This window comes from Pan paniscus, chromosome 1, assembly GCF_029289425.2.
Source record: "Pan paniscus chromosome 1, NHGRI_mPanPan1-v2.0_pri, whole genome shotgun sequence".
Lineage (NCBI taxonomy): Eukaryota > Metazoa > Chordata > Mammalia > Primates > Hominidae > Pan > Pan paniscus.
Genome location: NC_073249.2, coordinates 34,164,800 through 34,189,139, shown reverse-complemented (window position 1 = coordinate 34,189,139; position 24,340 = coordinate 34,164,800). Strand labels below are relative to the sequence as shown.

Below are 24,340 nucleotides of genomic sequence, written 5' to 3'. Positions count from 1 at the left end.
TCCAATAAAAATAGAAATGCAAGCCACACATGTAATTTTAATTTTCTAATAGTCTTACTAAAAAAGTAAAAATAAACAGGTGAAATTAATTTTAATAATATATTGTATTTAACCCAATAGCATATCTAAACTACTATCATTTGAACTGTAAATATTGAATAATATAAAAGTCATGAGATATTTTATGCTCTTTTTTAATAATAAATCTTCAAAATCGGTGTGTATGTTACACTTAGAGCACATCTCAAATCAGACTGGCCACATTTAAAGCACCCAGGAGCCACAATGGCAGTGGCTCTGAAGCGCACAGCACAGCCATAGACTAAGATCAGAATTGCTGGCAGTAACCTGTCTTAAACCAAAGCTGTTTCTTCTGTGCTAATGATATAGATTGTGTTTTTCCTCCTAGAAACGTTATGGTCTGTAATTGATAACATTGCAAACAGAAAGAAGAGGAGTAAAAGACTAACTGCAGGGACAATGACATAAATGTATCAATACACATTACTTATTTTTTTCCAAATCTAAAGCAAGTCTTGGAAAATATCTTTGGGCTTCTATTTCTTTTGCTGCCTGGGTATTTCATTTTATCCAGTGTCAAAGGGAACACTGGCTCATCAGTGGATTGTCAATTATTTCAGAGGATTGCTATAAATGTCCACCACCCACGCCCATGCAATTGTACATGGGAGAGTTTTAAGACAAATTTCTGGAAGCAATTTCACCTTTGAAAAAGAAACTGGAAAAATCATTTTCCTGGATCTGCTTAAACCATGTTGAATATTTTCTCCCACATTCCATTAGGCAGAGTTTAAATATGATAAAGATATTATTAAACCAATGGAGCATGTGTTTAGATATACATGCATTAACCTCTGAAAACAACAGCAACAAAGAACCACAAAATGAAGACTTGTTCTTTTCTCACATCTTTATTACTCACTTCTCATCTTCCTTTCACACTCTTCAACTCTCCAGCTGCTCATCTCTAACTTGCACTGACACTAATTCTGGTAACTCACTAGATCAGAGACTACTTTAGCCCAAGAAACCTAAATAATTTCTTCCCTTGATTTCCCAGGAAAAAGAAATCTGTCCCTTCTTGGAATAGAATTTCCAATATGAATACAAAGTAGATTTAATGGCTTTAAATTTTAAAATAACCACCTTTAGTTTATTAAACTGGATTTTTGAACATTGTTAAGTCTGTTTTAATTATTATGATGGACTTAGGGTAGTTTAAAGAAAAAGCAGTAAATTTTTTCTGCACAATTCAGGGTTTTAAAGTTCTGTTGGGCAGCCATTATATTTCAGGCACTGAGATTGGTGCTAGAGATAGAAAGATGAATAGGACACAATCTAAGCCCTCAGTGACCAGACTCTAATAGGAAACATGATGATAGACATGAACCAGTAGCCATGATACAGTGCTAGAAGTCCAAAGAAGAAATTCATAAGACCCTGGACAGTGAAGAGATGATGTTTCACAGGGGAATAGAGGAGTGAAGGAAGGAGTCAAAAGGGGACCACTTCACTAAGGCACTAATGGACCAAATGTCTGCAAGACTTAATGCAGTCACAGTATAGGATAATAGTGGAAATAGAGTAAAACAGCTGGAATGATTAGAGTTGTGGTCAGAGATTAGATCCAATCTAGGAACATGGGAGTGGATATTGACCTACAGCAAAGGTTAAAGTGCTGGGAAGTCTGAAGGTGAGTCACTGACATAGAAATGGAAACTTCCCCAAGAGGATGGCAGGAGCTGCTGGGAAGGGGAATATTTTATAAATCGACCACTTATTTACCACCTCAAATTTAACATAACCCACATGGAATCCTAGTATTGCTACCCGACTATGTCCTACTCTAATGTCCCAGTCTTAGTAAATATCACCCCGCATTCATCCAGTAGCTCATGCCAGAATCCTCAGTCATTCCTGATGCTGTCTTCTTTCTCACCCCCATGGCTTATGCATCACAAGTCCTAGTGATTCCACGAACAAAGCATGTAAATGCTCTCCTCCATTTTCAGTCTCTATACCACCACTTTGATGCATGCTTCGCTATCTCCAAAACTACCATTTTCACCTCCCTGGTCCACCACAGTAGCATCCCTCCTACATGTCCTGTTTCCCTCCTTACTTCTCATCAACTCCTTTCTTTTATCCTATGATCTTCAAATTTTGTAAATTATTAGTAGTAAAAAAAATTTTAGCATGTGCCTGCAATGTATGCATATCTGTAAGTTGCAAAGATGTACTACTGTTTCTGTACTAATATATTATACATGTTTAAAATGTGTGCAAAAGTACAAATGTTAAATGATGAGTATGAAATAGTGCTAAAATATTTTAATCATACTTATTGATCATACAAAACCTTTTTGCTCTCACTAAACATTAATAATAGGAGAAATGTGATTTGTATGCTTCATTATTTTTTCAAATCTGGATTTAAAACTTGTAGCAAATCCCAATTCTGCTTCGTCATGCAGTTTATTTTGATGATTAATTTAATAGCTGTCATGTCTGAAAAAGATAACTCACAGAGACACATAGATCTGGATGAAAGAAGTACATCTTTGATTTTACCAACTAGACATTTGTGTCAGTCCATTCTTGTGTGGCTGTAAAACGTACCTGAGATTGGATAATTCATAAAGAAAAGAGGTTTGTACTAGAGTTGCCCAGCAGTGTTCCAGAGCACTGGCCTTCATATATGTTGCATGTGGCCTCTCTGAGGATATTTTGAAGATCCAATCCTGTCCATGCCTATTTTAAGATTTTAGTTTAAATAATACATTCTTCATTTTAGGTTAAATAGTTAGAAAAAATATAATTATCACTGAAATTTAAACACTGACATTTAATTATAACTATTATGTATCTCCTTAAATGTGCCACTGAAACATAAATGCCAAAGTGAATTGATACCCAACATAAGGCTAAATAGCACAGGGAAAGCTCTTCTCATTGCATCCATCAGGTGACACAGAATTTTGATTCGTCCCATGACTCATGTTATTAACCAGATGACAGAAGGTGCTGTCTGCTAGCCTTTTCCATTGGAAATCTCCTCTTTTCTCTGTGTATTTAATGCATATTTTTTTTGGAAAGGCATTTTGAGATTTTATGTTTATCCCTTTCATCATCAAACTGTCAATTTATTGTTTGTTTATTTATGTGAATACAGACTCATGGGTTTCTGCCGTAATCCAATGGGTTATAATCTGTTACAATCATTTATTTTGATCTTCAAGTTGTCTAAGGCTTGGCCACTGGGAGCCCCTTGAAACTTCTCTGAATTTTTGGCATATCCCCATTATTCCTTGAGCAATTCCTTATACTCCAGCTCATTAGATGTTCCAGACTCAACTTACAGTTTCTCTACCTTAGCCCTGAATCCTCCATTTCTCCAAGGTGCCATGATTTCTTTTAGTGGATAAAGGACAATAATATTTAGAGAAAATATATGAGTGTTTATGGCTAATGGGGGTATCACTGCTCTTACACACTCTTAGTTGACAGAGCTAAGGAATATATTTTATACTCATGCATACGCATATTTCCATATCTGTTTATTTTATATCTATATATTTTGAGAACCATGAATTCATACTGGTATCTCTAGTTCCAAGCTGATATAATAGAGTTACTTCTGGTTTTCTGCTTTTTTATATTTGTAATTCCTTTCTCATCCATGGTGAAGCTTCTGATTCTTGTTATTCTCAATATATTATTTGATCAGTCTCCTTGTGTGTAGCCAATCTTGAGTTGCTGCTACTGCCACCACCAGGAACCCTGCAGGGACACCCTCTCCACCCTGCTTGGTTTCTGACACTATGTGCTGGGCCTCCCTCTTTGGGTTGACCTCGTCACCCATCTCAGACTCTGAAACCCACACTCTGCTGCCATCCCTTGAGTAGACATTCTTCTCATTCTGGTCTGGCTCTGACGTTTCACTCTGGTACCATGGCCCTCTCCCAAAGCAACTGCACGGATGGCTAACTAGTTCTGCTCCATTTCACTGCTTTGGGGCTGAATTGTTTAGAAAAGGGAGAGGAAGAGAAAAGGAAGCAAAACCATGTTTTAGTGGACTGGTCCTGTATTGCTGCAGTGAACATAAAATGCCGTTTTGTTATAAATAAATACTATTAAATCTAGGTTTCCTGGATGAGATTTGAAACATCATTAAATGTTTTGGTTTTGCTAAATACATAATGAATGCATATTATGGCAAATGACTTTAAGGTTGCAGCCCACCTCTTTATTCAGTTGTTACTTTTGACTTGGCATTTTCTGAATACCTTAAGAACTTGAACAACAAACAGATGATTACCCTCCACCGCCTCATCACTATTACCACCCGGGTCATCAGACAGTGGTACTTGTAGAGTTTCCACATTGTCCTGACAAATAACAATTTACCCTTGAACAATGCAGGAGTGAGGGGCACTGACCCCTTTCCCTGCACAGTCAAAAATTTTTGTATAACTTTTGACTCCTTAAAAAACTACTTGGCTGGGCGCGGTGGCTCACACCTGTAATCCCAGCACTTTGAGAGGCCAAGGCCAAGGTGGGTGGATCATGAGGTCAGGAGTTTGAGACCAGCCTGGCCAACATGGTGAAACCCCATCTCTACTAAAAATACAAAAAGTAGTCAGGCATGGTCGCAGGTGCCTGTAATCCCAGCTACTCAGGAGGCTGAGGCAGGAGAGTTGCTTGAACTGGGGAAGCGGAGGTTGCAGTGAGCCGAGATCGCGCCACTACACTCCAGCCTGGGCAACAGAGTGAGACTCCATCTCAAAAGAAACAAACAAACAAACAACGACAACAAAAAACACACAAAAAAATACTAATAGGCTACTATTGAGAAGCCTTACTGATAACAGTCAACACATATTTTGTATAATTATTATGTACTTATTCTTACAGTAAAATATGCTAGAGAAAATAAAAATGTTATTTAGAAAATCATAGGAAAGAGAAAATATATTTACTATTAAGTGGAAATGAACCATCATAAAGGCCTTCATCCTTATTTTCTTCATGTTAAGTAGACTTAGTAGGAGGTGGGGGAAAGGGAGGGGGTGGTCTTGCTGTCTCAGTGATTGCAGAGGCAGAACAAAATCCACATATAAGTAGACCCACACAGTTCAAATGCATATTGTTCAGGAATCAACCGTATCTAGTTACTATAACTCAATCATATAACAGTGTATGAAATTTTATCTAAGCACACAAATTATATTGTTTCTGAAATTCAGTATCCTCACTATATTTAGGCTATTCTTGCATTGCTATAAAGAAATACCTGAGACTGGGTAATTTATAAGAAAAGAAGTTTAATTGGCTTATGGTTCTGCAGGTTGTACAGGAAGCATCTGCTTCTGGGGAGGCCCCAGGAAGCTTTTGCTCATGGTGGAAGGCAAAGTGGGAGCAGGCATGTCACATGGCAAAAGCAGGAGCAAGAGAGAGTGGGGTGGGAGGTGACATACACTTTTAAATGACCAGATCTCATAAGAACCCACTACCGTGTAAACAGCACCAAGCCATGAGGGATCCACCCCCATGACCCCATGACCCAAACATCTCCCACCAGTCCCCACCTCCATCCAGCATTGGGGATTACAATTCAACATGAGATTTGGGTGGGGACAACTATCCAAACTATATTATCATCTTTACAATGCAATAAGATATTGTGTAATTTGGATGAGCTTCATAAAATGGATTGTTAAAGAAACCCCAATAGCAGAGCAGTGAAGAGAATTTCAAGGATGCTCAGTGATATGATGACAAAAATAAGTTGAGTTTACTCCGCAACAAGTGAGTGTTTGATTTTGCAGCCACACCTCATCATTAAGACAGTTAACACTGTATTTCATACTTAGACATTTTTGGAAGAAAGATATTATTTAAAATAATGCTATAAACCTTAGTGTTATTTTTCTTGACATTGTCTTTATTTAAAAAGATTAAGTACTCTTGTAATTAATCTTTACACAATTACATTAATATTTATAACATTAAGAAGTAGAGAAATTACTAGCCAAAAAAAGCAGGTTAGGTTAAGAAGACCTTATGAATATTACATATACTTCTCTGAAAACCAGAGAAAACATCATGTACTGTTCTGTCAAGATAATGTGATACTTAAATAATCCTTTTAGGCTTTTTTTTTTTTCTTTAAACCTGGTTGGTAAAGAGAATAATTGGAAATGTTCCTTTTACCAGCACAGTTCAACAATACAATGAAATGTCAATATTTTAGAAAATGAATTAATGATAATTGTTAGGAATTTTAGTCTAGGCAACCGCTGAAATTGGAATGCAAAGTAGGCTTCTAATTATTTTTACAAATTTAGCTAGAGGGATGTTTTTAACTCAGCTACTTTTAATATTTAACTTTCTTCAAAGCATTAAGGTATATAAGCATTCGAGCACTGAGAAAAGCAAATTAAAATTAAAATACCACCTCCAAAAGGGACAGGAAAAAATCCCGGTCAAAGATCAGGAAGACTTCAGTAGTTTTATTTCTGGTGAAGAAAATTTCCAAATGGTCATTCTTAAATCCTAAATTCTCAGCTTTGCTTCAGATTCTTTTGAAGCCATCCGTTAGGTGGAAAAGCTTCCCCACATCAAAAACAATGATTATATCTGTACAGAATAAGCTCTTTTCTAAAAAAAAAAAAAAAAAAAAAAAAAAAGTCAAAACTCTTACAAGTATTATCGATACTTGAGTTGGCTGTTGGTAATTGGAAAAACCTTACAGAGTTTCAGGTAGAAATCCCTTATCTAGTGATGATTCTGGGACAGGGACTGGCTTACCTTTGACAAATGACAGTTTATAGTCAGTTGAAGACTACTTAAGAAGAGAAAGTATAGCCAATTCAAATGAAAAATATAGATAAGGCAGGGTAAGCTCCATAGGAAGAAACTGATTAGGACAAGATTGTAGGACTGCAAGGGAAAAAAAGTGACCTTGTACATAAAGTGAGAAGGGAAGGCCCTGAGTCAAAGGAATGCATGGTGGAAGGGGCTTTGAGAGAAATAAAATATGAATTGCTTTCTTACCATAGAACACCTGGAAGAATTGCTATTTTCACATTTCCAAATCACACCACATATTTCTATTCTAAGGTAGCTGACTGCAAATAATTGTAATAATGCTGTTCGGACAGTCATCTTTTGGAGATGGACTATTTAGAAAACTAGAAAATTTTATTTTTACACTTTTATTCATGACCAGAAATCAAAACTCTATAAAGAGTATTGCAGGATTTCAAAGCTCACAGGTAGTTGGGGAAAGTATGCTGGGTAAAAAAAAAACTGAAGCAGAGAATGTTAGGTTTTCCAATGTATGGAAAGGCATGGAAGTGCGAAAGCCTTGTTCAGGAGGACAAAGCTTTGGATGGCTCTGAAAGTCAAAGTGAAATAGATAATTAAGCTAAGTAAATAATTTTGTTTAGAATTAGCCTAAATTTGAGGAGTTGTCTAAGTTTATATAGATAAGTTAAGCAGCATATTGAAAATGAAACGATGTCCAATCTCTTGGAGATTGCTGAGTTTTATGGAAAACAGGACTCATGCAACAGCATTATCTAAAATTGGAGAACCTCCTGGGTATTAGCTACTATTCAACAATGAAATTCTAAATTCAAAATTAGAAATTCAACAATGAAATTCTAAGTGGGTAACCCCACTTAGAGGGGAGACAATAATTTCTGCCATGTGGAGAAAACATTTTTACATGAAACGGACTCTGGACGCTATTCTATCAAAAGTCATGGTAGGATGATACCTACTCATGTTACAGACGCATGGCTCAAAAACAGCAGAGGCAGAAAGAAAGTATTAAGAAGTACTGCTCCTCAAAAATTGGCTTTACTTTCTTGCAAAAATAGGGAGTTGGCATTTTGCAGAGTTGTTTGGAGGCAAATCATCTCCTTAGAAATGCAGTTAATAAAGACCACTTAAAAAATGCAATGAAAAAAATTTTTTTCAAACTGAAAAGACTGAAAATTTTCTTTAAATCATGTTACACTTTTTGTGACAAGGAAATAACTACTCAAATGACCTGGAGTAGAGCTAGAGGGAGCCAAGGAAACTTACAAAAGTGAAAACATTATGCAAACATGAAATTCAGGACTGGCAACTACCCTTTATCACACTCGTGTGTGTAGTAAAATATAATGAATTACAGTTTAGTCAACAATGTAGAGCTACAATTTGGAAATATAGACTCAAATAATCTCAATCATTTTAAAATTTCTTTATACCATTGAAAATTAAATACCTTCTTCAGGTTTTACTGTGATATCTGAATCAGAGAAATTCCTAGGGGCAATTGCAGTCCACTTCTGATACTTAGGTTGCGTTGAGCAAATAAATAGCACCTCATAAAGAACTCTGCCTCCCCAAGGTTTATTTAGGGCTGGATATGCTATATACTGCATAATATAACACCAGTAAAGGGAGACTTAAAAGGGAATAAAAATACTACTTAAATAACTTTTTACCTCAAGAAAGCCAACACTAAGCCCAGGACTTGGCATATAATAGATATTCAACAGGTAATTGCTAAAATCCATAGTTTCCATTTTTATGTACTTTGTATATCATGATATGCATCCATTATTTTATAAAGCTGTAATCAGTTGGTAAAAATGCAATTTTATTTTTTTATCAGTTTACTTAATACAACCATAGTAGTAAGAAAAATGGTTTCTGTAGCTGACAGGCTTCTCATAAACATTGACTTCATACATGACATTTATTAGCCTCAAGATTATGCTATTAAAAATATGGCTCAAAGAATATCTTCTTACATACTTGCCTTTTCCTTTGCTGGAAATTCATGGTCAGAATTAATTTCTATAAATTATTGACTTTTATCAAAGGATATGAAGATTTTAGTCTGATTAAAATTGGTTTATAAGTTGCTTTCTCTTCAGGCCGTACCAACACACACTGGTAGAGAACCTATGCAAATATCACCTTTATATGAAAGTTCCAGAATGTTTTTGTACAGGAGGAGGGCTATGTCAGTCAATGGTCACAGATTTCTCTTACCAGTCAGTTAGAATGTATGTAGGAATCTGGTCTATTCAAATTACCATGTTGGGTACTTTTATGAGGAGAAGAAATTGATAGAATGCATAGTCTCTGTCATTAACTTACCATCTAGTTGGGAAGACTAAACTTATTTTATTAAATTACTATACTCACAGCACTATCCAAGATGTTGCAGTGTGGAGAGGGTAGGAAGGAAGGTTGAACTTGATAAGAAACAGAACAATGGTCCTTACCTTCAAAAAATTGGCCACGTAGCTGACTGGAGTCAATGGAGTAGTAAATATTCCTTGTGGTTATAAATGAGCTTACTGTAAATTTCACACATTTCAAACTTCTAGAATAGAGAACTTTTATCCTTCTTAGGCCACCCTATCGATCTTACGTACTTCAGGAAAATTACTCTAAAAATGTTGAAATATGGCAAGTGCTTGTTTTTAAATTATGTTGCCACCATGACAAGGGCTTTCTTGACATTATTTGAGATATGTTAGATAACCTGAGGACAGTAAGGTTTGGAACCATTATTGAGGAGGCAGATTCTAGGCCTCTGTAATCATGATACTTTGCTCCATTGAAAAGCTATCAGAGGATTAACATTTATAGTTGCAGAGGAAGATGTTAGTGATTCTTCTGAAGTGAAATTGTTAACGTATCTTTTTTGTTTGTTTGTCTTGTTTTTTATTTGTTGTTTTGTTTTGTTTTTTGAGACAGAGTCTCACTCTGTCTGCAAGCTGGAGCACAGTGGCGTGATCTCGGCTCACTGTAACCTCCGCCTCCCGGGTTCAAGCGATTCTCTTGCCTCAGCCTCCTGGGTAGCTGGGACTACAGGCGCGTGCCATCACGCCTGGCTAATTTTATGTATTTTTGGTAGAGACGGGGTTTCACCATGTTAGCCATGATGGTCTCAATCTCCTGACCTCGCGATTCACCCACCTCGGCCTCCCAAAGTGCTGGGATTACAGGCATGAGCCACCGCGCCCGGCCAACCTTTCTTTAACTTCAAAGATTGCATTCCGTAAAGATGATAAAGCTCAGGTTCTGGAATAGCCTGGTGAGATATTGTCATGAAAAGTGGTGAGAGAGGTGAAAAGAGTTAGAGGGCTGGTAAGGAGAAAGGAAAAAAGAAAGAAAGAAAATCTGATTTAAAAGATCTATATATACAATAGGCGTGATGTTCTTCACTTTAAGAATGAGATATTAGCATCATAGGCTTCTTAGAATGCTGAGGAGTCTCTGCAATGACTAAAAAGTTAGTTTGAGGAAACATATTTTGGACCTTTACTATGAATAGAGATGGCTATGAGTCAGTGCTTTTCACCGGCTGCATCTTCCTGCTGAGAGGATCAAGATTATCCCATCAGAGTCAACCAGGAAGCAGATTCTTTGTACTGGATTGTGTATCAAAAATGTGATTGATTCATTTGTCCTTTATTCACGTACCCATTTATTTGTCCAACAAGTACTGACTGAATTCTAACTATGTACACTCTTCTAGGAGCTGGGAATACTGAATAGAATATGGTGGACATATCCTCTCTAGTGTCATGAAGTCAGGAGAGCAATCAGACTAGTAATTGTAGTAAGTTGTGTTGAGCAGCAATGCTAGGGAAGTACAGAGGGGTATGGGCACAACTAGCAAATGATTCTAATGTATTCTAGAGGATTGGGAAATGGCTCCATGAGGATGTCCAGTTTAGCATGAGTAGGAAATATCCTAGAGAGGGACTGGGAAACAGCATTCTGGATGAGAGAAAAACAGGCAATGAATGAACAAAGGCAAAAGAAAGAGAAGAATTTTGAGGAAATAAAAGAAACGTTCAGGATGGCCCCCGACATGGAGTTTGAGAGGGATGGTAATTAGAATTGAGGCTGAAACAGCAGGTAAGCCCTAGATTACATGAGTCACTTTAAAGAGTTGGAACTTTATTGTAAGTGAAACAGGCATCAATTGGTTTTATGCAGGGGAAAGTACTAGGTCGATTTGTGTTCATTACAGGGCAATTTGGCGGCTGCGTGGAGAATGCATTTGAGGGGATAGGGAATTAAGTCAGCAAGATTGGTTAGCAGACCACAGAAGTAATACACATGAGACAAAATGGTGGACTCTTCCACGGTTTTGACAACAGGAATGGAAAGAAGTGAAGGAATTGAGAGGAAAAGAGGTAAATAAGCAAGAATTGGAGCTGGTTGTAAGATTTGCTTTAATGAACAAATCTGAGTAAGAACTTGATGTAAGATTCAGTAAGAGGAGGAGCAAGGGATTATATTGAAGTTCACCTTAGGAAACTTAGTGGTACCATGATGTGATATTAAGTTAAAAAAAAAAAGTTAAAGAAGTTAAATGATTTCACTTAGGGACATAAGTTTGAGATGCCTGGGAGCCATCGAAAGTGAAGAGGCTTAATAAGCAGTCAGTTATACAGATGCGGAATTCAGTAAAGATTTGACCTAGAAATATGGATTTTGGAGTCATCAGCAAATAGATGGTAATTGAAACAATCGGAAGGATGTGATTATCCGGGAGAATGAAAATAGAACCCTGCAGAACAAAGGTAGTTAAGGAGGAGGGTAAAGGAAAATGAAGCTACAAAGATGATTGAGAAAATTGACCCGAACAGTGAGACAACAGCCATGAGAGTGTGCTGACTCAGAAACTAAGAGCAAACACTGATTGGGAGGGACGGAGCAGTGCCATTTGCAGCTGTGAAGATCCGGCGAGTTAAGGACAGAGAACTTAGTGAGGTGGATGAGAACAGTTCCAGTAGAGTCGGAGAACAAGTGCCTGTTTATATATAGCACTCCATTTCCTTCCCTTTCTTTTGTACATCAGATCACCTGGGCTGTGAGCATCATGTGAAAGTTAAGAATACATGGAATTCCAGTAAAGACCTCTTTCTTCCGTAAATTACATGACCTGTAGGAACATTCATTGTGATTTTTTGGAGCTGTTTTTCCTCACTTTTTGTCCTCAGCTTGGTTTAGTAAGTAATGCAGATTGCTTGGTCATAGGAAGATGAAACACTATTTGATTAAGTTGCTGAAATTTTTTTATAAAAATCTGTTGAAGCAAAAGTATTTTAATGCACAAGGATTAATTTTAATTATCCAGAACACCAAAAGCATTATTTCTATTAAGAAAACATTTTACTTATATAAATGTGATATTCTCAGGAACTTATTTTTGAATTTCTTCAAAAACAAAAAAGCATCTTTAGAGTTTGAGAAGACAATTTTATCACCAGGAAAAGATATGAGTCCGTACATTAGGGGATTATGTGTTACTTGGGAATAATGACTACATTGCTATAAACCAAGCTTGTTCAACCCATGGGCCGGGGGCTGCATGCAGCCCAGGATAGCTTTGAATACAGCCCCAAATAAATTCATAAACTTAAAACATTATGAGATATTTTGCAATATATTTATTTTTAGCTCATCAGCTATCATTAGTGTTAGTGTATTTTATGTGTGGCCTAAGACAATTCTTTTTTTTCTAATGTGGCCCAGAGAAGTCAAAGGATTAGATACCCCTGCTATAATCTTATAAGGTCAAGATTGTTTTTCTTTTTTCTTTTTTTTGAATGCGAATGATTAATTCTTTCTTGCCTTGGTTTAGTTTTTGAGGGACTCCTCTATTTTCTCTTTTCTTTCTCCTGATTTTCAAGCTTTGGGTTTGGGCAGTTATATTCCTAAAGTATTGTAAATAATAGTAGAAAGGGTACAACAAAGAGGGAACAGGCTGGGTACTGTGGCTCACACCTGTAATCCCAGCACTTTAGGAGGCTAAGGCAGGAGAATCATTTGAACTCACAAGATTGAGACCAGCCTGGGCAACCTCAGGAGACTCTATCTGTACAAAACATTAAAAAAATTAGCTGGGCATGGGGGCATGCACCATAGTCCCAGCTACTTGGAAGGCTAAGCCAGGAGGATTGCTTGAGCCCAGGAGGTCAAGGCTGCAGTGAGCCATGATCATGCCACAGACTGGAAGACAGAGTGAGACCCTGTCTCAAAACAAAGAAAAAAAAGTGAAAAAAGAAAAAAAAAAGATTTTTTTTTTTAAAAAGGAACAGATACCATTATTGGTGGTTTAGATGAGTTGCCCAAGTGCACACTTTTATGAGTCAATGTATTGTTTTCAGTATCTTTAGGAAATTGAGGCAGTGTATCCTCACCTTAATGTAACCCACTATAGGGTAGATTTCTATATAGCATGAATTTGCCCTACACTCCTCTAAAAGACGTTTAGGCCTTAGAAGTAATAAATAATTAAAGCACCCTTGGCAAACCATATCATCTTCACCTATCATCATAATTAATAATTGTGTAGCCCTTTATATTTTGAGAACACACACAGATATGCACACACACAGATATATATACATATATATCTATATATACATATATAGATATATATACATATATAGATATATATACATATATACATATATAGATATATATACACACAGATATCTATCTATATATATCTATATATATCTGTGTGTGTGTATACACACACACACACACACACACACACACGGTCATGCATTGCTTAAAGATGGAGCTATGTTATGAGAAAATGTGGCATTAGGCAATTTCACCATTGTGCCAACATCATAGAGTGTGCTTACACAAACCTACATGGTATAGCCTACTATACACTTAGGCTGTATACTATAGCCTATTGCTCCTAGGCTACAAATCTTTACAGCATGTTACTGTAGTGAATACTGCAGGCACTTGTAACACGATGGTAAGTATTTGTGTATCTAAACATACCTAAATATAGAAAAGGTACAGTAAAAATATAGTATTAGTTTTATTGGATCACTGCTGTATATGCAGACCAAAAAATCATGTAGCTCATGGCTGTAGATATATATATATATATATATATACACACACACACACACACACACACACACATATGGCTGTGTGTGTATATATATATATGGCCATATATATATATCTCATTCATTTGTCCTGTGAAATAGGTTATTAGCCCTATTTTGTAGGTAAGGAATCTGAAGCTCAAAGAAGGTTAAATTGCATGGCTGTGGGCACATAGAATGTGGTTATAGAGCTAGAAGGTGAGGCTCCCATTCATCCCCCCACCTGTCCCACCCCATTTCTGACAGATTGTTACTACAGCTTTTATGATTTGCAGAGTTTACTTTTCCACCTCTGGGAATTCCACAGAAATGAGAAAAAAAAGTTTCCAAAATTAGACAAAAATACCAGCCTCTGACAGAAATTGAATGCAATTAAAGATAACTAAGTATTAATAATTTATGGACTCCAACAAGTCTGAGCTTTTCTTGCATTCAGCCTTTTCCTAATTGGCAGGAATCACTAACTGGTAGAAGCACTTGGCTCTACATGTTCCTGTTTCCTGTGTGTTTGCCATTAGTGCAAACCTGTGAGATCACGGTGACTTTGTGAAACTTCTCGAGAAAATTCAGTCAAGTCTAAGAAAGGTTTTCATTCTTTGTCCAACTTATCGGGACCACTTAAGATTCAAATTGCAATAAAGAGATGATAAAAACATTTAAAATACTTTCTATGCAGGTGCCAATGATAAGGTGCTTTTTGCTACAAAAATGCAAAGGTTATACCTAAGTGTGCAGAAAAGAAATGGTGAGGCTGCTGGGAATTCTGAGTCTGAAAATAATCCTCAATAAATAGTATGCAATAAATATTATGCAATAAACGCATAATGAAAAGGACTCTCACTGGTAATACAGGTCTATGTCATGAGATTGTGTAAAATTTTGTATGTGTATCTAGTGCCTGCTATGTGCTCGGTGTTGCTCTTTTAAATATATTAACTTATTTGATTGTTATACCAACTCTATAGGGAGGATTCCGTGGTTTCATCCACTTCACAGGAGAAACTGAGGCTAAAGACATTAAAAAACTTACCCTAAGACACACAATGAATATGTGGTGGAGCCAGAATTCAAACTTAGAGGTTTAGATCCAGCACATTATTCTGCCTCTCCAGTAAAATCAGACAGAAAATCAGTGTCTGCAAAATCAGAAAATATTTGTATTAGTCTGTTCTCATACTGCTAGTAAAGACATACCTGAGACTCAGTAATTTATAAAGAAAGAGATTTAATGGACTCACAGTTCCACATGGCTGGGGAGGCCTCACAATCATGGTAGAAGGCAAAGGAAGAGCAAAGGGACTTCTTACATGGCAGCGGGCAAGAGAGCGAATGCAGGGGAACTCCCCTTTATAAAACCATCAGATCTCGTGAGACTAATTCACTATCATGAGAACAACACGGGAAAGACCCACCCCAGTGATTCAATTACCTCCCACCAGGTCCCTCCCATGACATATGGGAATTATAGGAACTACAATTCAAGATAAGATTTGGGTGGGAACACAGCAAAGCCATATCAATACTCATGCCTTTCGACCCAGTGTTTCCACTTGCGGTAATACTTTGTACACATTAGCAAAGGTGTAGGTACAAGAATATTCACTGAAGTGTTATTTGTAATAGCTAAAAAAATTAAATCTATCCAAATGTTCATCAATAGGGGAATGATTAAATCATGCCATAGCCATTATCCTTGGGGAGTGCTAGGTGGCTGATATGAACTATGAGCTGAAATAATGAGTACTAACATGAAAAAAGGACTAAAATTCGATGAGAAAAAAGCTATGTACAAAACAATGTGTGTACTATAAGACCTTTTTTTGCAAAATGTTGATGACAATTGAGATGGAAGAGGCAGAAAATAAGATTAGTGTCTACAGATAGAAGAAAAACAATTGATAGCATGTGTGCTATAAATAATACTGCCAATTACTATCATTGTGTTATGAGATTACAGAGTATGCGTATTTCCAGTGATAAATTTATTCATTTAACAGGTACTTATTGGAAATGTGCCACATACGAGGTTCTAGGTGCTGAGGATGTATATAGAGCTTACATTCTCATTAGAAAAGACAGAAAATTAGCAAGTATATAGGTGAACATTTGAATTTTGATGCACAAAGCCTATTACTTTTATATTAAAAACATATTTTTTAAGATAACACAAAAAAGAAGACAATTACCAAAGTAAAGTGGTGGCGGGTTCTGTGAAAGTCTACCGCCCTTCTGTTCATGAAAGACTGGCTGTGAGGTAAGAGGCTGGTGGTAACCAAAATAAAGCTGATGGAATAGATTTCATTTTAGATCCATCAGTTCTGACTGTGCCCCAAGACTTGAGACATGACTTAGGTAAAAAATAGAAAAATAATATAAACTGTGGGAGGGTTTATTTGTAAGTGTGCATGAAATTTGTAGGAGCCAAATCCGAATGACTGGGTGCTACCACTGATAGATACTGCCTATGCCTTCCTAACCTGGGAGTCCCCCCAAAACAGAATTACATGTTTAGTAATCAGTTCTATATCTAAGTATAGTTGGACAGGATCCCTTATAGGAACAGTAAGTATCTCCAGGATAAATTCCTGTAGATTTGCACCTCTTTCCCAGCAAGCTTCCCCTAAGTTGCCTCAGTGGTTAAGGAAAGCTTGATTTTGCTGATTCTACATGCCATAGAGTTCTCATTTTTCCAGCTTTGCTTTTTTTTCAGAGCCAGACCTAGATATCAAGCAATTATTTCTTGTTAAGACAGTATAACTAGGAAATAAAAGGCCTGTTAAAATAAAAAATAGATCCCCAAATGTATGTGTCTGTATGATTATATGTGGATTAAAAAAAGAGTTGATTTGCCATGTACCATCCTCCTATCCACCTTGGATATTTGAAGTTTCATTTCTGTTTTTGAGTACACACACACACACACACACACACGTACACACACACACATTTATATCTATAGCCTTACTTCCAAGTATGTGTACATATCATATTATAATATACGTACATATCTATCCCCTCCAATAATTCAGATGAGTGTAAACATTTAGAAACTATCAGTTATATTTCCTTTGTTGATTTTTTAAAAGAAAAATCAAGAGGGCAAAAATTAAACACATTAAACAGAGCTGTAGTTGTTTGCTTGTGAAGCAAACGAGAGCCTGGGTCACTTAAGAAATGAGTTCAGTGGGTTTCCCAAGCTGAAAGCAGAAGTGCTAGAAGAAAATGGAGGAGTTGTTCCATATTAGGAGATTATTTTAAGCGACAGTCTAGATTATTAAATTCTCGTTAGTTAAGAGGATTATAAAGATTCCCATACGATTGGTCATATTTTCTGTTTTAGGACACAAACATACAGATGCAGTTTTGAAAGAGGTCAAAGAAAATGTCTGATGGACTCAGGGTGATCGATGGCACATTTTTTTTTTCTTTAATTCTCAAAAGATAACTACATAATAATAAATGCATAACATCTTGCAGTTTGTAAAGTTCATTAGCTCAGCCATCCTGTTAGGTGTGTACTGTGAAGATGTCTGTTCTACAGCTGAGGAGGTGGCAGCCCACAGGTTGAGTAACTTCACGGATTCCACAAACACTTTTTGAGAAACTGTGCCTTGGGTTTAACTGTTTCCCAAGTGGGCTTCAAGGTGGACTTAACAGTTATTATTTATTTGCATTCCCTGAAAGCAGAAACAAAATATTTTGTTGCTTAGTTAGGAAAAAGAGAATTCCTAAATGACCAGTATGAGGTTGGATACAACGCTCTTGCACACACCTTTTCTGATCTCTGAAAACTAGGTTCACATCTGAGCAAACAGCACTGCTGTTTTCAGAACTAAACAAGGTCACCTGGGTTCATATTGCAGACTCTTTTATTCTGCCTTGCTTCTTCTACTATATCTTACTGTCCTTTGTACATTCCAATACTTCTTGAAATTAGATACAAGTGAAAAAAATACTAAAAATGTTTTTAAAAAGCTAGAGATTGCCTTTTTACAGCATCAAAAATTTCAATGACAGGATTCATGTATAAAAACCAAGCACATGTAGAGCCCCTGAAATATTGTTTGATTCATAGAGTTTAAGTTCATAGATTAATTTTAGAGCTATATCTATATAAGATAGAATCCTGCTGTGTATGCCCTGCCTAATTTCATCAATTCTCAGACCACCAGTGCTGTAAAAGACTACTCCACTCTTCTTTTTAAAATCCCAAAATAAAATGAACTGAAGATAAAGCATAGAAAATGTTGATCGGCATGTCAATATCTTTATCTTTTCTCTGCTTGTATGTTCCAGGTGGGAGAGTTCAGAGCACACGCTGCTGAGTGGACAGCCAACGTCACAGCCGAATTCAAAGAAACCAGGAGGCGACTAAGTGTGGAGATTTATGACAAGTTCCAGCGGGCCACCTCCATCAAGCGGAAGCTCTCGGCAGAACTGGCTGGAAACCACAATCAGGAGCTGACTCCTTGTAGGAGGACCCTGTCAGTGAACCACCTGACCAGCGAGAGGGATGTCTTGCCTCCCTTACTGAAGACTGAGAGTATCTATCTGAATGGTTTGACGCCACACTGTGCTGGTGAAGAGATTGCTGTGATTGAGAACATCAAATAGCCCTCTCTTTAAATAACCTTAGGCATAGCCATAGGTGAGGACTTCTCTATGCTCTTTATGACTGTTGCTGGTAGCATTTTTTAAATTGTGCATGAGCTCAAAGGGGGGACAAAATAGATACACCCATCATGGTCATCTATCATCAAGAGAATTTGGAATTCTGAGCCAGCACTTTCTTTCTGATGATGCTTGTTGAACGGTCCACTTTCTTTGATGAGTGGAATGACAAGCAATGTCTGATGCCTTTTTGTGCCCAGACTGTTTTCCTCTCTCTTTCCCTAATGTGCCATAAGGCCTCAGAATGAATGAGAATTGTTTCTGGTAACAATGTAGCTTTGAGGGATCAGTTCTTAACTTTTCAGGGTCTACCTAACTGAGCCTAGAGGACCATTTATGGATGACAACAATTTTTTTTTTGTAAATGACAAGAAATTCTTATGCAGCCTTTTACCTAAGAAATTTTCTGTCAGTGCCTTATCTTATGAAGAAACAGAACCTCTCTAGCTAATGTGTGGTTTCTCCTTCCCTGCCCCCACCCCTAGGCTCACCTCTGCAGTCTTTTACCCCAGTTCTCCCATTTGAATACCATACCTTGCTGGAAACAGTGTGTAAAATGACTGAAGTGATGATGCCCGAAGATGAAATAGATGCCAAATTAGATGGACATTGAAGCAACACTCAGCGTAGCCTAGCGTTAAAGGCACTGCAGAGAAATGAGGTGCAGAGGTGGCCCCTCTGAGTATTTATTTGACTCAGGTACCAGTGGTACATATATACAGTGTAATTATGACCAGGCTGGTAAAATTGGCTGCTCGCAAACAATCCCCTTTTTTCCTGGCAGTATTTGGAATTTATCATTTATTAATAACTATACATTTTTAAAGGCAGAAGAAGAAAATCTATCTATCTATCTATCTATATAAATGACCTGACAGAAGAAAACTGTTAAAAATGGATACTATTGGAGGGGATTTAAAACAGTGGGTGTGAATTATCATTCTGATGGAAAGAAAATAGCAAAACAATGTGTTACAAGTATTTGCTAATAAACAGTATACTGCCAGCTTCTAATTGCTTTTTGATGTATGAAAGGCTTATATAATTTTCTTTTCGTTGGGTGACTTTTGCCAGATGAGAGGAGGTGGCACAGTGGTGAGTGCAGGGCACAGTCCTAGCCTTCTGTGGGTATACTTTTGGAGTTGTGACTTGGCTGTGAGGGCAGAAGTTGAAGTTGGGATCACTGTGACTTTGCACATGGAAAAATGCAGATTGCAGGCATAATTCATCTCTGACATTAGAGAAAAAGCTGTTATAGCACAATTTAAATTTTGAGAGTTTGCTGTGTTTTTTTTTTTCACATAAAAGAGGCTGATTATTCTTTTTAGTTTAATTTTATATCCTGTAATTCTTTGGATGGTTCCAAGATTCAGAAAAAATTCAGTAAATGCACCCCGTAAATTGCTACCCTTTCCTTTATTTTCATACTTAGATCTGCTGTACATTGTATATATATATAATTTTTAAAATGCAGAAAGAAAATAATTTCCCTAAATATAATTGCAAACTGATTTCTTTTACTTTTTTGTGTGTGGGGGTGGGAGCTGTATCTGAATAAGTGGCATTCAGATTAGGGTCTTGAAAAATAAACCCAGAATCTTTAAAAGAAGCAAATAAACTAATAGATGCTTATTTTCCAAAATTTAAATTTAAGCTAGAAATGTAAATATTCAATTAATTTGTTAAAAGTACTTTTATAAAGTTAAAAAAAATTCAACCAAAATTTTAGAAAGTCAGGCTCTTTTAGAAAGAAAGCTACACCCATTTCCTCAAATAACTGTTCCGAAAATTTATATGGTGGAATGCGCCATGTATAAACTGTGAATTGTATTGACAAATAAAGTTTGTAATTAAAGTCAGCATTTTCTGAGTCTCCTGCTTGCTGCTGAGAATTCAGATATGATCTAGGTAGGTAGAACTCCAGGATGTCACTTTTCATGCTGAGTTTGTGTCCCTCCTTTATTCAAAATATTTAAGAAATATTTTTGATGCATTGATACTACCCTTGCTAAATACATGCAGACTGTTTTCCTCAGTGGCTACTCACTAAAACCAAATATACTGAAATTCATTTTTGAAATAAGATATTTGAAATCGCATATAGATTCAAGATTGTTTCTATTATATTACCATATATTTATGCCATATTTTATCATTGTTAGACCTTGTCTTGACACTGAAGTAGACTGAATGCTGAACACAGGTGCCTGAATGTGTTTTTTGTAAGAAAAAGACAAGTAAGCATCCTGGTGGTATTGAAGTCTAAAGAAGATAGTTAGCAACCGATCTTCTAGACCTTATACCACAAATGTTTGGACTACTTACCTTGTTCATATCCTACATAGATTTATTGATTAATTCCTAAACAATTTGATGCTCAGTAAGTATTCTGAAACTAGCCCCCCACATTACCCTTAGGATTAGGGGAATTTTAAGAAAGTGTGTATTATGTGAACTGAAATCACTTTTATTTTCTCAAGCTTTATTTTGTTTATTTCTTGTAGGGAGAAACTTGATAAAGATTTTGACAAAACGTGGAATTTTCTAGTGAGTTTATTTTTCCATTAGGCCAGTATAAGAGTGAGTAGTTTTTCCTGGAAAGATATTTGAAAAAAAACTACTAGAACAGAAAGTATCAGGGACTCCCTAATCTATATCCCTAGATGTAGATTTTAGAATATGCTCTCTATCCAACCTTACAGCCACTAAATGTGAAAGTGGTTCTTTTGGAGTTCTTTCAATTTCTTACATAGATCTATATACTGTGCTACATAGTCCATGTGACACACCTTGTTTTCCAATAGTATTTCACTCTGGTAATGCAGAAGAAAGTAAAACTTCTGAGGCCAAGAGGAAATTGAATAATGTGCATCTTGGCCTTCAAAAAAAGAAAGAACCGTGTGTAAGGCTTTGTTTATTTCTCAAATTTTAAGGAACAAATGACATAAAAGACCAAATCCCATCAATTCTGTGTCAAAAATCAGTAGAATTATTTGACTCTTAAAGCTTAAAGTTCAAAGAGACTTAAAGTTTTAAATGGAATACCAAAAAACAAATTTAGACATTCTGAAGATTTGAAATAGCTGTTTATTCCTAAGAATTAGAGGTCTAGATCAACTTGTCTTTCTTTTTTTGTTGTTTTTAATTCTTGCTGGTCTAGTAAAGCTGTAACTTATTTGTGATTTGCATTTCTTATTAAAATGTAAGTATGACTTTGTTTTTATATAAACTAAAGGGTTTTTTTTATTTGAACGTTCATAACTCCATTACAATTAATGTGTGATATTTGCTTTAGCATGATTTTACTTAAATTTCCTCCCATAGTGAAACTGGCCAGGTGCGGTGGCTCACACCTGTAATCCCAGCACTTTGGGAGGCCAAGGCGGGTGGATTACTTGAGGTCAGGAGTTCGAGATGCAGCTGGCCAACATGGTGAAACTCCATTTCTACTAAAAACACAAAAAAAATTAGCCAGGCGTGGTGGCGCATGCTTGTAGTCCCAACTACTTAGGAGGCTGAGGCAGGAGAATTGCTTGAACCCTGGAGGTGGAGGTTGCACCACTGCACTCCAGCCTGGGCGACAGAGCAAGACTCTGTCTCAAAAAAATAAAACTAAATAAATAAAATAAAATAAAATAAAATAAAATTTCCTCTCATAGTGAAACTGGCCTTGCATATGCTCATGTGTCAGTTCCAAGATAGAACGGGATAACCTGGTTATTTCTGACAGAAACATTTGAGGGTAACGTATTGTAGTTATCTTAATATAGGGGGAGCTTCATAAGCTCCACTTGCTTTCTTCCTCCCCCAACCACCTCAACGACCCTCTCAAAGATTTTCCCCTCTTGTTTCATACATGATACTTCCCCAGCCATAACTCAACTACCCCTTCCTGAAAGACAGGGATTGGTTTCATGGAACAGGAGTTTTGGTCTTGCTCTTTTGTTTTGATTCGATTCTGTTCACTAAACCCCGGCTTTTACAATTTCTAATATTTATAAAACCGTTTATTGTTTTCCTAGTATTAGCTTTACAAAATGTTTTCATTGTGTTAGGCTTATCTCAATTTACAACTATTTTTTCTTTTTATCTGGCATTCCTTGTTGAAGTATTTTTGTATAGTCACCAAAAACTCACTGCCTAGTCTTTATTCTGTTTATTTTGAACCTTTAGACTTGGACTTCTTGCTCTGGATTCATCAAGCTAACTCACATGGGTATCTTCAATTCTAAAACGGACCTCAACAGAACCAAGACTCTTTTATAATCTTTCCCCAGACCTGGCCTTCTTCTGGTATCATCTATTTGAGCGGATGGCATGACCATCCCTCTGGCTGGGCAAGTCATCCTTGATATCTTCTTCTCTTCCTCAACTCTATCTCCACTTATCACCAAGCTGTTGACTTGTAACCTAAATATGTTTTGAATTTGTACACAGCCATTGCCTTAATCCAAGTCAACACCATCTTTTCCCTTCACTCAACTGCTTTTATATCATTCTTTTCTTGTCACTGATGGTAAAGAGTTGTTTTTAAATTTGCAAATTGTCTACAAGGCCTTCTTCTAATTAGTCTACTTTATGCCACCCTCTCCAGACTCATCTTGTATCCCTCTCTACCTCTGTGAACCCCAGCTCCACTAGATTTCTCACTTCTGTCACAAGGTTGTGTTGATGTTGTACCTTTACCTAGAATGCTCACTCTCTTTTTCCTCCTTAACCTTTTTCACCTAAAAAACTTCTACTCATCCTTCAGAACCCAGCTACACTATCATTTTCTCTGATAAGCCTTCCTTAACACCAATTCAGGTAACTTTGTAATATGCTCTATAAAACCTCTTTCTTTCCTTCAGTTTATGATTAGATATTCATAACTATTCTTATTTATTATATGTCTCTATCACTAGAATGTAATTCATTTGTTTTAGCTTACTATTTTATTCCCAGATACTAGCAGAGTACATAAAATCGGTGCTCGATAAATACATGATAAATGAATGAATAAAGATAAAAACAGGGATTTGGCTGTTGTAAACATCTGAAGTTTCCTTGTGCATAAATAACTCATATTTTCTTAGCTCCACATTTATCTGTCTTCTTCCACTGATTACTAGTAAATGAAATACAAACAGCAGTTATTTCTCCTATTAACTACTATTAACTGATAAGCTGGTACTAGTTATTGTGTGGTGTGTGTGTGTGTGTGTGTGTGCATGTGTGTGTGTGTATGAATTAAAGCCAATTCTCACACTAGACAGACTTGCAGTTTATTAGTCATTATATACTCTTGCTACTTATAAGCAAGAAATTTATTGTTTGTATTTCTAAACTTAAACTCACAATAGATACTATCAAAGCTTTTCAATTATAGTTTAATCTTGAAGATTTGTTTAGAAATTAACTTCAAAACATATTTGCTAATGCTAGTAAGTGGATGCCTTTTTATTAGTAGAAAGCTAAATGCACAATTATTATCCTTGCCAAATAAAATCCAGCTTTTTCATGCTTAAACAAATTGATAAACAGTCTTGGAAGCAATCCATTATTTGGCACATTTGAACAGTATTCAATAGAGAATATTAATCACTTACATGGTGTGATTTTAAAATTAATTCATAGAATAATTATTGTATTTCATTCAGTTGATTCTTGATTTTGTATATGGCATCCCTTTTTGCACTATACAATTAATAGAGAATAAT

At 36.4% G+C, this 24,340-nt stretch overlaps 1 protein-coding gene across 3 annotated transcripts in view; it reads left to right on the top strand.

Annotated features, from left to right (window-relative positions):
- The window catches only part of KCNK2 (potassium two pore domain channel subfamily K member 2), a 153,831-nt gene extending 133,331 nt beyond the window's left edge, over positions 1–20,500 (top strand). For all 3 annotated transcript variants that reach the window (XM_003814153.5, XM_003814152.5, XM_034946894.3), the window contains exon 7: positions 18,267–20,500. In XM_003814153.5, coding sequence (XP_003814201.1) covers positions 18,267–18,584 — 318 coding nt within the window. In that variant the 3' untranslated portion in view covers positions 18,585–20,500. The remainder of the gene's footprint in view (positions 1–18,266) is intronic.
- The last annotated feature ends 3,840 nt before the right edge of the window (positions 20,501–24,340 follow it).